Source organism: Lissotriton helveticus, chromosome 7 (genome assembly GCF_964261635.1).
Source record: "Lissotriton helveticus chromosome 7, aLisHel1.1, whole genome shotgun sequence".
Taxonomy (NCBI): domain Eukaryota; kingdom Metazoa; phylum Chordata; class Amphibia; order Caudata; family Salamandridae; genus Lissotriton; species Lissotriton helveticus.
The window spans coordinates 1,159,093,445-1,159,110,697 of record NC_136068.1 but is presented as its reverse complement, the minus strand read 5'-3'; the positions used below and the strand labels follow the sequence as shown (position 1 = coordinate 1,159,110,697).

Below are 17,253 nucleotides of genomic sequence, written 5' to 3'. Positions count from 1 at the left end.
GTTGTGCTGTGGTTGAGAAAGAATTATTGTGTTACTTAAGCAACGCACATTCAGCAGACTGAGGAATAAACTCTATACCAGCATCAAAGGGCATGGTATGTCTCTGTCCTTTGGCATGGGTAGCACCTGTAATTCCAATGCTCAGGTTTAGAGTAGCAAAGTTATTTAAGGGGGAGACAACTCATTGGTACTTATTGACTCAGAATGGAGTAGTGCTCTTGGAATTGTCACATAGCTTTTGACCTTTTGACACCTCCCCTGTCAATCACACCGGGGGTGGTGATATTTATTAGAAAATGACCCAGTGCGGTGCTGCAAGCCATCTTGCTGCACCATTAGGAAAGTGCAGGGATGCGTTGTATTTACAGCAATACAACGAATCCCTGTGCTTTCCTCTGTGCTGGTGCACTATTGGCAGCTTAGCGCCAATGCAGGGTGCAAGGGTACTTGCGTTGCAGGAATGATTGTTTTTAACAGGAAGGGACACCTTCCTGTACAAAAACAATAATTAATGGCGTTTTATGCAGCACACAGTAAGAGCTAAAAAGGAGGAGAAATAAAGGTATTTCTCCTTGTTGCGCCAGAATCTGAATCATGCCCAGATTTACGAAGCCTTGTAAACCTTAGAATGCTACAAAATCCGTAGGTGTTGCGTAGAAACACCCACAGTAACATGCCCCTTTCATGTAGAGTAGTGAATGAAAGGGAGCCATATTTTAAGGCTATAAAAAGCCCAGCAGGGTGGCTTTATGTGGCCTGGTAAGTACGTCTCAGCATTTTGCACCATCAGAGCGTCAAAAAAAGTGATGCTCCGGTGGCGCAGGGGTACTTTTTGCTTCAGAAGGGTACATGCATCAAAGGCCAGTGTGGGTTACTTTGGCGAAAATTCTTTTTTGTTATATCGTTGTATTTCTTATTGGCTCCTCTTCTGAACCTGTAACTTTCTTATGATTGGAGAGATCATTGGCTATTCATGCACATTATAAACTAAAGTGTAACCCTAACGCTGTCATTGGATTCACTAGCAAATCACTTTTCATGCTAATATGATTTTTTTTTATTCACAATATCCCCTACTTTTTTTTTCCAGTGAAGGTTTCATCAACTCATTTGTATTAATGGATCATCGAGCATGAGAAACAATCGTGGTATATGGAGTGGCAGGATCATAATGGAGATCAACTACTTTATATATTAGACGCAAATTTCTTGTTTCTGAAATTATCGTGATGAAGATCGAAATACATTTAGACTTAAAGAAATGGAAACATGGACTTTCACATAGTGCCATCGATGAGACATTTTGCCTTTTGCATTTAAGTAGCTTCTTCCAAGTCAAAACATTGTAAGGCACATGTCATGTGACTGTTTTCTTCAAAAGCTTGATATGAAGATGGAACAGATGCATTATCCATCATAGGCTGCTATAGCGGAGAGCTGGTTGCTGTACATGATGGAGGGCCTGTCTTTGCTTTCGACGGTTCTGGTTGCTTTTTTTATTGTCATCTTCTATCACCTTCAAAATGTTTGTTTTGAAGACCAGAAAAGACGCATCCAAAAGCCAAACTTCATAATCATTTTAGCAGATGACATTGGATGGGGTGATCTTGGGGCAAACTGGGACAAAACAAAAGACACCCCCAACCTGGATAAAATGGCCCTCGAAGGAATGCGGTAAGTCAGTTATGAGCTTACTTTAGATTCCTTGTAAGGTTGCTTAAAGTGAATACTAATAAACTTTGTGATTGCATCCATAATTTTTGCACTCTGAAGTAATCAAAAAGAGCCATTCATAGCTCTATAACATTTCTAGACAGATAATTAAACGTAAGTTAATAAAATTTGAACACTTAAAAAAGCAAAGTGTATATTGGAAATTTTTAAAACTTAGTAAATGTGAAGAAATATGAAAACGGAGGTAAACATTGCGTAGGTATCCTTATATTGATTTGTGGGTGCAGTACACGTAGAGCAAACAGAATCTATTACGGAAGCTTGGTGACCTCAGTTGAAGCACTGGTATAACTCAATAAAAACTGAACTTGCATTAGGAGCAAAAAAGACAAACTGATATGCTAGATTCTTAGCATATTGCTTTGCCTCTTGAAAATAAAAACACATTTTAAAATGCGCCAACCTTTCAAGCTTCGGAACACAATATATTGCAAATCCTAACTTTACAATATTGGGTGATTTTAACTTACACTTGGAAGATAAGGGTGTAATTATTCTGTCACCTTTCTCAAACTCAAGACTAATTTCAGCTTCACCCTGATGGTCAAATCCCATACTCGAATCGCTCGCCATAGGTTGGATGGGTTTTGTACTAACCACTCGGCCCTGGTTGTAGGAGCTATTCTTCCTTAAGATGGATAGATCACCGAACAGTGAATTTCAAAATTGTACTGCAGAACAGGTGCAGTATAAACCAATATCATATAGAAATTGGAGCAAAATTCCTACCCATGATTTGGATTTGACACTCAGAGATTCCCTAGTGAAAAAAAAATTGTTTATTTTAATGATTGGGTTTAGGCCGTAATCATGCTGGTTGCACTGGTTTAAACAAAGGTCTGCACCAGAGGTAAAGTGGCTACACCCTGGTTTTCAGACAAACTGAAAGACAAAGGGAGACAAAGGAGACACATGTGAAAAATAAAAATAGTACTTACCTGCTGCCCTCCACCATCGTGTCGCGCTCTCCTCTTCTCTTCTGAAGGCACAGGCTCCCAGACTGCCCTGCAACCAATCCTGAAGCTGTTCTCATTCATGACAGCAGATTCAGGATTGGCCTGAGCGCCCAAAATTTGCACTTCAGGACAGACTGGGAGCCGGTGCCTGCTCATTCCAACCCCAGCAATGCAGCTGGGGCTAGAGAGAGCTTCACTGTGCATGTGGGGTGACTGGCCTAAGACTGCTCCCTCCAAAGCCACATGCGCAGGGAAGGCAGTGCACTACCACTCCCCTCAGTGCCTGTCGTCACTGTGGCCACGCCCTCAAGACTGGGCACAAGAAGAAAAAAACGACAATAATACAGGTTTTAAATCCATTTTAACATTGTTTTTTCATGTTTTGGAGGGTGCTGACAGGGGAGGGCGATGCTCCGCGGCCATAGCAGAGGAGTCGCCCCTGGATGCCGTGTGGCCCTAAATGTTCTTTTAAAAATTTTATTAGGTGTGCCCTCGTCTCTCTTCCAGAGCCACAAAGATATCAATGTGACTGCTTCTAAACTGATTTTTGCATATCTAGTAATAGTTTTCTAATACATCTTCATGATTGCTATACGTCCCATCAGGGACATCGGTAGGTTGATCCACTTATCTACGTCATCTTCCAGCTTGCTGTACGCAACTCCATAGTTTTCGCGAAGTAGGAGGTCCGGGTCAGTGTGGAGCATAATCCCTAAATACCTGACCGGCTCCGTCGTCCAATGCAACGGGTACTCCATATCAAACTGAGTGGTCATCGGGGTCAGGGGGAAGGCCACTGATTTCGACCAATTGACTCAGAGGCCGGAGAGTGCGCCATAACGTACCACCTCCCGTAATACTGAGGTGAGATTCGACTCAGGGTCGCGGACGTACAGCAAGGTGTCATCTGCGTTCGTTGATATGACAATTTTGTACGTAGGGAAGGTCACCCCCTCGTTACCATGATACTCCCGGAGAGTATTCGGACACTCCTTAGCACACATTACAATATTCAGCACAAGTTTGCATGTTTGTATTCCACTCATACATAAGTTACGCAAATTAAACAAAAAAGCTTTTGAGGTCCTTGTAATTCAGATTGCTCTGCAGGTGTTGTTTTATTATTTTGATCGATGTCACAGCCAACACGTGTTTCGTCAGTAGGGAATGTAACCCTTGACTTTTTCAAGGCTGTTAGGTGAGAAAAGGTAATATATTTGTAACATATTCGGTTCCATTTGAACAGATTGTTGTTATACATCATTTTTATGTTACTCTAGCAGGCGGTGGTGGGTTTTATTGGCAATGCTCATATACATTTGTGCATGTTAATTTACGGGAAGTTGTATTTAAAAAGGCAACCACAGTTGTACATGATTTGCTCTCCAAACTTGAGAGGTTTCTCTAGTGCACCCATTGAGATATGGAGAAATTAATGATTCGTTTTGTCATGCTCTCAAATTTTGAGTTTTAAAAACATTCTTTAAGTTGTGCGTTGTGAAACTAATTACCGGGGTGAAGATTTCAGTTTGTGAGTCTAATATTATACTATAGTGGCATGCGTGAAGTAAATGTGAGGTAAGTGCCCTGAGTACCTATTTTCCTCGAGTGTTCTTTTTTCTGTGTGAAGAGAAGAGGATCATAATAGGGTTATAAATATGATCTCAACTCCTACACATGTAATCACTATGTTGTGATGTCTCCAATATCGTTATGGTCTATCACTCACCTTCCTTGAGGTGATAATTCCAACCCTCGAAGGGGTATCTGTTAGGGGACCTCGGTTCGTTTGTAGAATGATCTTCCGTTATGTGCCACAGTATCGGTTTGTTTAGAGGCAGCTGTAAGTCAATATGATGTCTCATTAAGATTTTGTTCGTTAACAAATCCTTTTGGTGATTTTAAATAATTCAATTCAGAGTTCGCCATTAAATATTCAGGTGAGTTTAGCCATTATATGGCTGTTTGGAAAGTGTCAGATGGGCCATGACACGTGCACTTATGAATATGATTACGTGTGGTTCTCACCATTATTAGATTTGGCTGATCTTTACAGTCGCTGTATATTCTAAAATGTTGTAGATAATGTTACAAGTGCCATTACACAGTGAGCTCAAATACTGGCCATCCGTGTAAGTTAATCTTCTAATATATATACTTCCACCAAGTACGTCGTGCCCCTCACAGTTATGAGAGAAACCTGACAGCATGGTTAGGCTGCAGGTTCCCCCAACGCGCCCTCTACACCTCGTTATTCAAGTCCCCTTGTTAGCTTACCTTTCGCTTCTCTTATTATCGCGTCCTCGAGTGTCCCCGCTGCTCCGTATTTCCGGGTGCAGTAATCCGTCTCCTGTGTTTCGCGCTAATGTTTTCCAACCGGGAACGCCCTGAGTCACGTGGTTCGTGACCGTTTCCGGTTGGGTTTCAACAGTGCTCATGTTGTTAAGGATGTATCCTCGCTAACGCGGCGGCCATCTTACCCTATCTGCTATCATAGGGTGGCATAGACCTAGGATTCTTTGGTTAAACTGGTTGCCACTATATTATCCCGATAGGTGGTTATCTCGGATTTTGCAATTAGGTTCTCATCTCTCCCTCGATCTCACACTTATTTAGATTTGTATCCATGTATATTACACGGGAGAAAAAAGAAAAATTATATTTTTTGGAAAAGTGATCCTATTTGCTCGTATGTGCTCGGTTTTGTGAGTGCATTTTCATTGTGCCAGTATTTTATTTATTGATTCTATTGATTACAGATTTACAGTGTCTAAGTTCTTGTGACTATTGATCAGGATTGTGTTAGTTCGTTTATGACGCGCAGTGCTTTCTTTTCGTGGAGTGTGGGTACTAAAGTGGTATGGTTCCTATTCTCCATAAAAGAAGGGTGCAGTACAAAACTTTTGCCACATGGTGGTCTTATCAACGTTACAATATCAATAATCAAAAAATAAAAAAGTAAAAATTCATACATTTTGTTATTATGGTGCACACATATTATAAAGTCATGTCATTTTTACAGTTTTTTACACAAAGGGTGGTCATCATTGCACTTATTAGTATATTCAATCCTCAAGTGTATCTTAACATTTTTAAAAATGTGAATAGGAGATGGTATACGTTTGTTTGTTAAGTGTTCAATACATATATGTAGATAGCAGTCCACAGTCTTTCTGTTCATGTCTGGTTATGATGTTCGTCTACTGTGTAACCAGAAAAAAATGATACTCTGGGTCAATATTAAGACCGTGTTCCACACTTCTCAGAGTCATGATCCAAGTTGCCTCTCTCCTGCGTAGTGACAGTTCCCTATTGCCACCTCTTGGGTTACAGGGGGTGTGTTCCAATCCAAAGTATTTGAAAGAGCGGTTAGTAGTTTGTTCGGGGCATAAGGACATATGTGCAGCTACGGGGTATCGCATGTCTCCCTGTTTTACTGCCCTGATGTGTTCATTGATCCTGTCCCTTGATGGCCTCTTGGTGCTGCCTACATATCTTTTGCCGCATTTGCAGTCTAAAGCGTAAACTACATATTTGGTTAGACAGTTAATGGTACTGAGGATACGGTATTTCTTGGTGTTATTTGGCCCCTGGAAATCTTTTTTCTTTTTGTAAGCCCATTTACAGGCTGCACAGCTCCCACAGCTGTAGAACCCTGGTTCTGATAGCCATGTGTTCTTTTTGTGTGCTTGGGGATAGCTTGGGCTTAGTATGTTTTTCAGTGTTCTCCCTCTTCTAAAGGTTAATGTTGGTCTCTCTGTTATGTGTTCCCTTAGCATAGTGTCTGCCCTTAGTAGGTGCCAGTGTTTGTTCAGACTCTTTCTTAAGATTGTTGCCCAGTTATTGTAACCAGTTACGAGTCTGATTTTGTCATTCTTTCTTTTTTGCCTCTGCTCCTTGTCCCTCAGTGTGTCTGTTCTGCTTACTGTGTCTATTCTTTCAGCTGCTTTGAGCAGATGGTTCCTTTTGTACCCTCTATTCTCAAATCTTTTGATTACCCCTTTCTTCTGAGTTTGGAATTCAACTTCATTGCTGCAATTGCGGCGAGTCCTGATTAGTTCTCCATAAGGGATTGCTCTCTTTTGATGTTCTGGATGTGCACTCGTTGCATGTAATAGGGAATTGCACGCTGTGCTTTTCCTAAATAGTCTGCTTTGAATTGTTTCTTTTTCTATATAGAATTCTACATCAAGAAACGCAAGTTTCTTATTGCTAAATTCCATTGTGAATTGTATGTTTTGGTCATTGTGGTTCAGGTACTCATGGAATTGATTTAGTTTCTCAGTTGTGCCTGTCCAAATCATGATGCAGTCATCAATGTATCTGCCCCAGAACAGTATATCATTGTTCCATTCTGATGCCGGTGCGCCCCAGATTCTAGTTTCTTCGAATCTCCCCATCACTAGATTAGCGTATGAAGGCGAAAATCTAGAGCCCATGGCCACCCCTTGTTTTTGGCGATACCATTGATCTTTATATAAGAAAACGTTGTTATCCAAGATGGTTTCTACCATTTCTAAGATCATCTCTGTGTGTGACCATGCACTTGCTGGTCTCTTGTTCAACATTCTCCTTACTGCTGTGAGCCCCGTTTCCCTCTTTATGCATGTATATAGGGAGACGACGTCTAGTGTGACCAATAGCATGTTCTCTTCCCATGGTAAGTCTGCCATGGTGCCCAGTATATGCTTTGTGTCCCTGATGTATGAGGGGAGATTTAGCACTAAAGGTTTTAGGAACATGTCCACAAATTCTGATAGTCTCTCTGTTGGTCCTCCTATGCCTGATATTATTGGCCTTCCTGGTGGAGAGGTTAGGTGTTTGTGTACTTTTGGCACTGTATAAATGCATGGGTATTTAGGCCTGTCCACTTTCAAATAGGTTAGTTCATGGTCATCTATGAGACCCGACCCATGCCATTTTTTCAGTAGTTTGTTAATGTAGTCTGTGAGTTTCCATATGGGGTTGTCGGCCAGTTTTTCATAACATTCATTGTTGCTTAGTTGGGTGAGAATTTCACTGTCATAGTCTGTACTTCGCATTATCACCATATTCCCCCCCTTGTCAGCTTCCCTGATCATGAGTTCTCTGTTCTGGCTTAGTTCTAAGAGGGCTTTTCTTTCTCCCTGCGATAAATTGTCCCTGTGTAGATGTTTAACAGTGTTCTTAGAGTTGTGTTTCTCAAGATCACTTGTAACGGCTTTAAAGAATAAGTCTATATTGTTACCAGATGTGAGTGTTGGTGTCCATGTTGATTTCTCCCTAAGACTACTGGTGATGTTGTAATCAGTGTTTATGTCAAGATCCCTCATAATTCGATCCGTTAGTAACACCTCATCTTCACAATCAGTTAGTGATATTAGTAGTCGGGCATCTACAATGTCTTGTATACAGTAATCACCAGTCGTCATCATACCCAAATTTGGCTGCAATTCTTTATTCATTGTTTTGTTCATTTCGAAATGTTTTTTCAATTTTAAACGTCTTGTGAACTTGAACAGATCAATTTTGGTTTTACAAAAATCACCAACATCATTTGGACAAAAGCTCATGCCTTTTTCTAGCACAGAAATCATATCATTTGTAAGCACAGAGTCACTCAAATTCATTACAGTTACATTCCTTATTTCTTCTGGTTCTGGTTCCAGGACCTGGTTCTCACCCCTTGTCTGTCTTGACCTGTTTCCACCCCTTTTGCCTCTCCTTGTCTTCCTTGTTGCCCTGTATTCCTGTTCTCTCTGTTCCCCTTTTTTATTCTGTTGATTTCCAATAAAAAACTATTGTTAGGGTCAGTTGTGCCTCTAGCTCCTTCATTTTCACTTCCGGTAGAATTAATGGTATCTATGGATGTTGAGCTTGATCCTACCGAAGCGGTCTCGCTCTGGGTTTGGATATTTGTTTTGGGGACCAGGTGATCATATTTTTTAGCGAAAGTGAAAACCCTCCCGCTTAGATAGTCACGTTCGTCTCTCTTTAGTTTCCTGCTCTTCCTTTGTTTTATGTCTATGACATGTCGTTGTATTATATCGTTCAGTATTGTATAATTTTTGTTGGTCACATCAGGCTGGTTAAGTTCTTTTATTTCTTGTTCCAATTTATCAATATCTGCTTGTAGCTTGGCCACCTTTCTTTCGCAGTTTTCAATAAGGATGTTCATTAAATTATTAGAGTTACTGATAAGTTCTTTCTCCCAAGCTATCAGGAGATCCGGTTCCAGGTCCTCATAGGTTGGAATTATTTGTGATCTGAGGCCTCTTGGAACTCTTTTGACCTTCACATATTGTTTCAAAGTTGCCGCGTCCCACCACCTAGATGTTTCATTAATTTTTAGCTTTTCCAGTCTTACAAATTTCTCTCTAAGACCTTCATTTCTGGGGGGTTGCAGGCCTTGTCCTGCTGAGGTACTGGCTGTTTGGTTTCCCAAATTGTTGAATAGGTCTTCGGCCTCTCTGTCTCTATTAGTTCTATCACTATTTGTTGAAGTCATGGTGGTCCTTAGAGCTGCCCCTAGTTTTGACTTAGAGTTAAGGTTTAGGTTGGTGGTATTGTTCTAGGATACGGCGCCTCAGGGGACTGTACACCTTACTGTGTTTGTATTCTATCTCGGGAATGGTGCTATAAGGAGAAGAGAACCACACTTCCTCTTCTAAATTAGGCCAGGCCTAAACAGTATTCGGACACTCCTTAGCACACATTACAATATTCAGCACAAGTTTGCATGTTTGTATTCCACTCATACATAAGTTATGCAAATTAAACAAAAAAGCTTTTGAGGTCCTTGTAATTCAGATTGCTCTGCAGGTGTTGTTTTATTATTTTGATCGATGTCACAGCCAACACGTGTTTCGTCAGTAGGGAATGTAACCCTTGACTTTTTCAAGGCTGTTAGGTGAGAAAAGGTAATATATTTGTAACATATTCGGTTCCATTTGAACAGATTGTTGTTATACATCATTTTTATGTTACTCTAGCAGGCGGTGGTGGGTTTTATTGGCAATGCTCATATACATTTGTGCATGTTAATTTACGGGAAGTTGTATTTAAAAAGGCAACCACAGTTGTACATGATTTGCTCTCCAAACTTGAGAGGTTTCTCTAGTGCACCCATTGAGATATGGAGAAATTAATGATTCGTTTTGTCATGCTCTCAAATTTTGAGTTTTAAAAACATTCTTTAAGTTGTGCGTTGTGAAACTAATTACCGGGGTGAAGATTTCAGTTTGTGAGTCTAATATTATACTATAGTGGCATGCGTGAAGTTCCCGGTTGGAAAACATTAGCGCGAAACACAGGAGACGGATTACTGCACCCGGAAATACGGAGCAGCGGGGACACTCGAGGACGCGATAATAAGAGAAGCGAAAGGTAAGCTAACAAGGGGACTTGAATAACGAGGTGTAGAGGGCGCGTTGGGGGAACCTGCAGCCTAACCATGCTGTCAGGTTTCTCTCATAACTGTGAGGGGCACGACGTACTTGGTGGAAGTATATATATTAGAAGATTAACTTACACGGATGGCCAGTATTTGAGCTCACTGTGTAATGGCACTTGTAACATTATCTACAACATTTTAGAATATACAGCGACTGTAAAGATCAGCCAAATCTAATAATGGTGAGAACCACACGTAATCATATTCATAAGTGCACGTGTCATGGCCCATCTGACACTTTCCAAACAGCCATATAATGGCTAAACTCACCTGAATATTTAATGGCGAACTCTGAATTGAATTATTTAAAATCACCAAAAGGATTTGTTAACGAACAAAATCTTAATGAGACATCATATTGACTTACAGCTGCCTCTAAACAAACCGATACTGTGGCACATAACGGAAGATCATTCTACAAACGAACCGAGGTCCCCTAACAGATACCCCTTCGAGGGTTGGAATTATCACCTCAAGGAAGGTGAGTGATAGACCATAACGATATTGGAGACATCACAACATAGTGATTACATGTGTAGGAGTTGAGATCATATTTATAACCCTATTATGATCCTCTTCTCTTCACACAGAAAAAAGAACACTCGAGGAAAATAGGTACTCAGGGCACTTACCTCACATTTACTTCACGCATGCCACTATAGTATAATATTAGACTCACAAACTGAAATCTTCACCCCGGTAATTAGTTTCACAACGCACAACTTAAAGAATGTTTTTAAAACTCAAAATTTGAGAGCATGACAAAACGAATCATTAATTTCTCCATATCTCAATGGGTGCACTAGAGAAACCTCTCAAGTTTGGAGAGCAAATCATGTACAACTGTGGTTGCCTTTTTAAATACAACTTCCCGTAAATTAACATGCACAAATGTATATGAGCATTGCCAATAAAACCCACCACCGCCTGCTAGAGTAACATAAAAATGATGTATAACAACAATCTGTTCAAATGGAACCGAATATGTTACAAATATATTACCTTTTCTCACCTAACAGCCTTGAAAAAGTCAAGGGTTACATTCCCTACTGACGAAACACGTGTTGGCTGTGACATCGATCAAAATAATAAAACAACACCTGCAGAGCAATCTGAATTACAAGGACCTCAAAAGCTTTTTTGTTTAATTTGCGTAACTTATGTATGAGTGGAATACAAACATGCAAACTTGTGCTGAATATTGTAATGTGTGCTAAGGAGTGTCCGAATACTGTTTAGGCCTGGCCTAATTTAGAAGAGGAAGTGTGGTTCTCTTCTCCTTATAGCACCATTCCCGAGATAGAATACAAACACAGTAAGGTGTACAGTCCCCTGAGGCGCCGTATCCTAGAACAATACCACCAACCTAAACCTTAACTCTAAGTCAAAACTAGGGGCAGCTCTAAGGACCACCATGACTTCAACAAATAGTGATAGAACTAATAGAGACAGAGAGGCCGAAGACCTATTCAACAATTTGGGAAACCAAACAGCCAGTACCTCAGCAGGACAAGGCCTGCAACCCCCCAGAAATGAAGGTCTTAGAGAGAAATTTGTAAGACTGGAAAAGCTAAAAATTAATGAAACATCTAGGTGGTGGGACGCGGCAACTTTGAAACAATATGTGAAGGTCAAAAGAGTTCCAAGAGGCCTCAGATCACAAATAATTCCAACCTATGAGGACCTGGAACCGGATCTCCTGATAGCTTGGGAGAAAGAACTTATCAGTAACTCTAATAATTTAATGAACATCCTTATTGAAAACTGCGAAAGAAAGGTGGCCAAGCTACAAGCAGATATTGATAAATTGGAACAAGAAATAAAAGAACTTAACCAGCCTGATGTGACCAACAAAAATTATACAATACTGAACGATATAATACAACGACATGTCATAGACATAAAACAAAGGAAGAGCAGGAAACTAAAGAGAGACGAACGTGACTATCTAAGCGGGAGGGTTTTCACTTTCGCTAAAAAATATGATCACCTGGTCCCCAAAACAAATATCCAAACCCAGAGCGAGACCGCTTCGGTAGGATCAAGCTCAACATCCATAGATACCATTAATTCTACCGGAAGTGAAAATGAAGGAGCTAGAGGCACAACTGACCCTAACAATAGTTTTTTATTGGAAATCAACAGAATAAAAAAGGGGAACAGAGAGAACAGGAATACAGGGCAACAAGGAAGACAAGGAGAGGCAAAAGGGGTGGAAACAGGTCAAGACAGACAAGGGGTGAGAACCAGGTCCTGGAACCAGAACCAGAAGAAATAAGGAATGTAACTGTAATGAATTTGAGTGACTCTGTGCTTACAAATGATATGATTTCTGTGCTAGAAAAAGGCATGAGCTTTTGTCCAAATGATGTTGGTGATTTTTGTAAAACCAAAATTGATCTGTTCAAGTTCACAAGACGTTTAAAATTGAAAAAACATTTCGAAATGAACAAAACAATGAATAAAGAATTGCAGCCAAATTTGGGTATGATGACGACTGGTGATTACTGTATACAAGACATTGTAGATGCCCGACTACTAATATCACTAACTGATTGTGAAGATGAGGTGTTACTAACGGATCGAATTATGAGGGATCTTGACATAAACACTGATTACAACATCACCAGTAGTCTTAGGGAGAAATCAACATGGACACCAACACTCACATCTGGTAACAATATAGACTTATTCTTTAAAGCCGTTACAAGTGATCTTGAGAAACACAACTCTAAGAACACTGTTAAACATCTACACAGGGACAATTTATCGCAGGGAGAAAGAAAAGCCCTCTTAGAACTAAGCCAGAACAGAGAACTCATGATCAGGGAAGCTGACAAGGGGGGGAATATGGTGATAATGCGAAGTACAGACTATGACAGTGAAATTCTCACCCAACTAAGCAACAATGAATGTTATGAAAAACTGGCCGACAACCCCATATGGAAACTCACAGACTACATTAACAAACTACTGAAAAAATGGCATGGGTCGGGTCTCATAGATGACCATGAACTAACCTATTTGAAAGTGGACAGGCCTAAATACCCATGCATTTATACAGTGCCAAAAGTACACAAACACCTAACCTCTCCACCAGGAAGGCCAATAATATCAGGCATAGGAGGACCAACAGAGAGACTATCAGAATTTGTGGACATGTTCCTAAAACCTTTAGTGCTAAATCTCCCCTCATACATCAGGGACACAAAGCATATACTGGGCACCATGGCAGACTTACCATGGGAAGAGAACATGCTATTGGTCACACTAGACGTCGTCTCCCTATATACATGCATAAAGAGGGAAACGGGGCTCACAGCAGTAAGGAGAATGTTGAACAAGAGACCAGCAAGTGCATGGTCACACACAGAGATGATCTTAGAAATGGTAGAAACCATCTTGGATAACAACGTTTTCTTATATAAAGATCAATGGTATCGCCAAAAACAAGGGGTGGCCATGGGCTCTAGATTTTCGCCTTCATACGCTAATCTAGTGATGGGGAGATTCGAAGAAACTAGAATCTGGGGCGCACCGGCATCAGAATGGAACAATGATATACTGTTCTGGGGCAGATACATTGATGACTGCATCATGATTTGGACAGGCACAACTGAGAAACTAAATCAATTCCATGAGTACCTGAACCACAATGACCAAAACATACAATTCACAATGGAATTTAGCAATAAGAAACTTGCGTTTCTTGATGTAGAATTCTATATAGAAAAAGAAACAATTCAAAGCAGACTATTTAGGAAAAGCACAGCGTGCAATTCCCTATTACATGCAACGAGTGCACATCCAGAACATCAAAAGAGAGCAATCCCTTATGGAGAACTAATCAGGACTCGCCGCAATTGCAGCAATGAAGTTGAATTCCAAACTCAGAAGAAAGGGGTAATCAAAAGATTTGAGAATAGAGGGTACAAAAGGAACCATCTGCTCAAAGCAGCTGAAAGAATAGACACAGTAAGCAGAACAGACACACTGAGGGACAAGGAGCAGAGGCAAAAAAGAAAGAATGACAAAATCAGACTCGTAACTGGTTACAATAACTGGGCAACAATCTTAAGAAAGAGTCTGAACAAACACTGGCACCTACTAAGGGCAGACACTATGCTAAGGGAACACATAACAGAGAGACCAACATTAACCTTTAGAAGAGGGAGAACACTGAAAAACATACTAAGCCCAAGCTATCCCCAAGCACACAAAAAGAACACATGGCTATCAGAACCAGGGTTCTACAGCTGTGGGAGCTGTGCAGCCTGTAAATGGGCTTACAAAAAGAAAAAAGATTTCCAGGGGCCAAATAACACCAAGAAATACCGTATCCTCAGTACCATTAACTGTCTAACCAAATATGTAGTTTACGCTTTAGACTGCAAATGCGGCAAAAGATATGTAGGCAGCACCAAGAGGCCATTAAGGGACAGGATCAATGAACACATCAGGGCAGTAAAACAGGGAGACATGCGATACCCCGTAGCTGCACATATGTCCTTATGCCCCGAACAAACTACTAACCGCTCTTTCAAATACTTTGGATTGGAACACACCCCCTGTAACCCAAGAGGTGGCAATAGGGAACTGTCACTACGCAGGAGAGAGGCAACTTGGATCATGACTCTGAGAAGTGTGGAACACGGTCTTAATATTGACCCAGAGTATCATTTTTTTCTGGGTACACAGTAGACGAACATCATAACCAGACATGAACAGAAAGACTGTGGACTGCTATCTACATATATGTATTGAACACTTAACAAACAAACGTATACCATCTCCTATTCACATTTTTAAAAATGTTAAGATACACTTGAGGATTGAATATACTAATAAGTGCAATGATGACCACCCTTTGTGTAAAAAACTGTAAAAATGACATGACTTTATAATATGTGTGCACCATAATAACAAAATGTATGAATTTTTACTTTTTTATTTTTTGATTATTGATATTGTAACGTTGATAAGACCACCATGTGGCAAAAGTTTTGTACTGCACCCTTCTTTTATGGAGAATAGGAACCATACCACTTTAGTACCCACACTCCACGAAAAGAAAGCACTGCGCGTCATAAACGAACTAACACAATCCTGATCAATAGTCACAAGAACTTAGACACTGTAAATCTGTAATCAATAGAATCAATAAATAAAATACTGGCACAATGAAAATGCACTCACAAAACCGAGCACATACGAGCAAATAGGATCACTTTTCCAAAAAATATAATTTTTCTTTTTTCTCCCGTGTAATATACATGGATACAAATCTAAATAAGTGTGAGATCGAGGGAGAGATGAGAACCTAATTGCAAAATCCGAGATAACCACCTATCGGGATAATATAGTGGCAACCAGTTTAACCAAAGAATCCTAGGTCTATGCCACCCTATGATAGCAGATAGGGTAAGATGGCCGCCGCGTTAGCGAGGATACATCCTTAACAACATGAGCACTGTTGAAACCCAACCGGAAACGGTCACGAACCACGTGACTCAGGGCGTTCCCGGTTGGAAAACATTAGCGCGAAACACAGGAGACGGATTACTGCACCCGGAAATACGGAGCAGCGGGGACACTCGAGGACGCGATAATAAGAGAAGCGAAAGGTAAGCTAACAAGGGGACTTGAATAACGAGGTGTAGAGGGCGCGTTGGGGGAACCTGCAGCCTAACCATGCTGTCAGGTTTCTCTCATAACTGTGAGGGGCACGACGTACTTGGTGGAAGTATATATATTAGAAGATTAACTTACACGGATGGCCAGTATTTGAGCTCACTGTGTAATGGCACTTGTAACATTATCTACAACATTTTAGAATATACAGCGACTGTAAAGATCAGCCAAATCTAATAATGGTGAGAACCACACGTAATCATATTCATAAGTGCACGTGTCATGGCCCATCTGACACTTTCCAAACAGCCATATAATGGCTAAACTCACCTGAATATTTAATGGCGAACTCTGAATTGAATTATTTAAAATCACCAAAAGGATTTGTTAACGAACAAAATCTTAATGAGACATCATATTGACTTACAGCTGCCTCTAAACAAACCGATACTGTGGCACATAACGGAAGATCATTCTACAAACGAACCGAGGTCCCCTAACAGATACCCCTTCGAGGGTTGGAATTATCACCTCAAGGAAGGTGAGTGATAGACCATAACGATATTGGAGACATCACAACATAGTGATTACATGTGTAGGAGTTGAGATCATATTTATAACCCTATTATGATCCTCTTCTCTTCACACAGAAAAAAGAACACTCGAGGAAAATAGGTACTCAGGGCACTTACCTCACATTTACTTCACGCATGCCACTATAGTATAATATTAGACTCACAAACTGAAATCTTCACCCCGGTAATTAGTTTCACAACGCACAACTTAAAGAATGTTTTTAAAACTCAAAATTTGAGAGCATGACAAAACGAATCATTAATTTCTCCATATCTCAATGGGTGCACTAGAGAAACCTCTCAAGTTTGGAGAGCAAATCATGTACAACTGTGGTTGCCTTTTCAAATACAACTTCCCGTAAATTAACATGCACAAATGTATATGAGCATTGCCAATAAAACCCACCACCGCCTGCTAGAGTAACATAAAAATGATGTATAACAACAATCTGTTCAAATGGAACCGAATATGTTACAAATATATTACCTTTTCTCACCTAACAGCCTTGAAAAAGTCAAGGGTTACATTCCCTACTGACGAAACACGTGTTGGCTGTGACATCGATCAAAATAATAAAACAACACCTGCAGAGCAATCTGAATTACAAGGACCTCAAAAGCTTTTTTGTTTAATTTGCGTAACTTATGTATGAGTGGAATACAAACATGCAAACTTGTGCTGAATATTGTAATGTGTGCTAAGGAGTGTCCGAATACTGTTTAGGCCTGGCCTAATTTAGAAGAGGAAGTGTGGTTCTCTTCTCCTTATAGCACCATTCCCGAGATAGAATACAAACACAGTAAGGTGTACAGTCCCCTGAGGCGCCGTATCCTAGAACAATACCACCAACCTAAACCTGATACTCCCGGAGAGCACATGCCAGCGGTTCGGCCACCAGCGCATAGAGCAGTGGCGAAAGTGGGC

At 40.5% G+C, this 17,253-nt stretch overlaps 1 protein-coding gene across 1 annotated transcript in view; it reads left to right on the top strand.

Annotated features, from left to right (window-relative positions):
• The first annotated feature begins 1,450 nt into the window (after nucleotides 1–1,450).
• Nucleotides 1,451–17,253, top strand: part of ARSG (arylsulfatase G) — a 902,795-nt gene continuing 886,992 nt past the window's right edge. Inside the window, exon 1 of the mRNA XM_078654296.1 lies at nucleotides 1,451–1,674. Within this exon, the coding sequence (XP_078510422.1) occupies nucleotides 1,451–1,674 (224 nt within the window). The remainder of the gene's footprint in view (nucleotides 1,675–17,253) is intronic.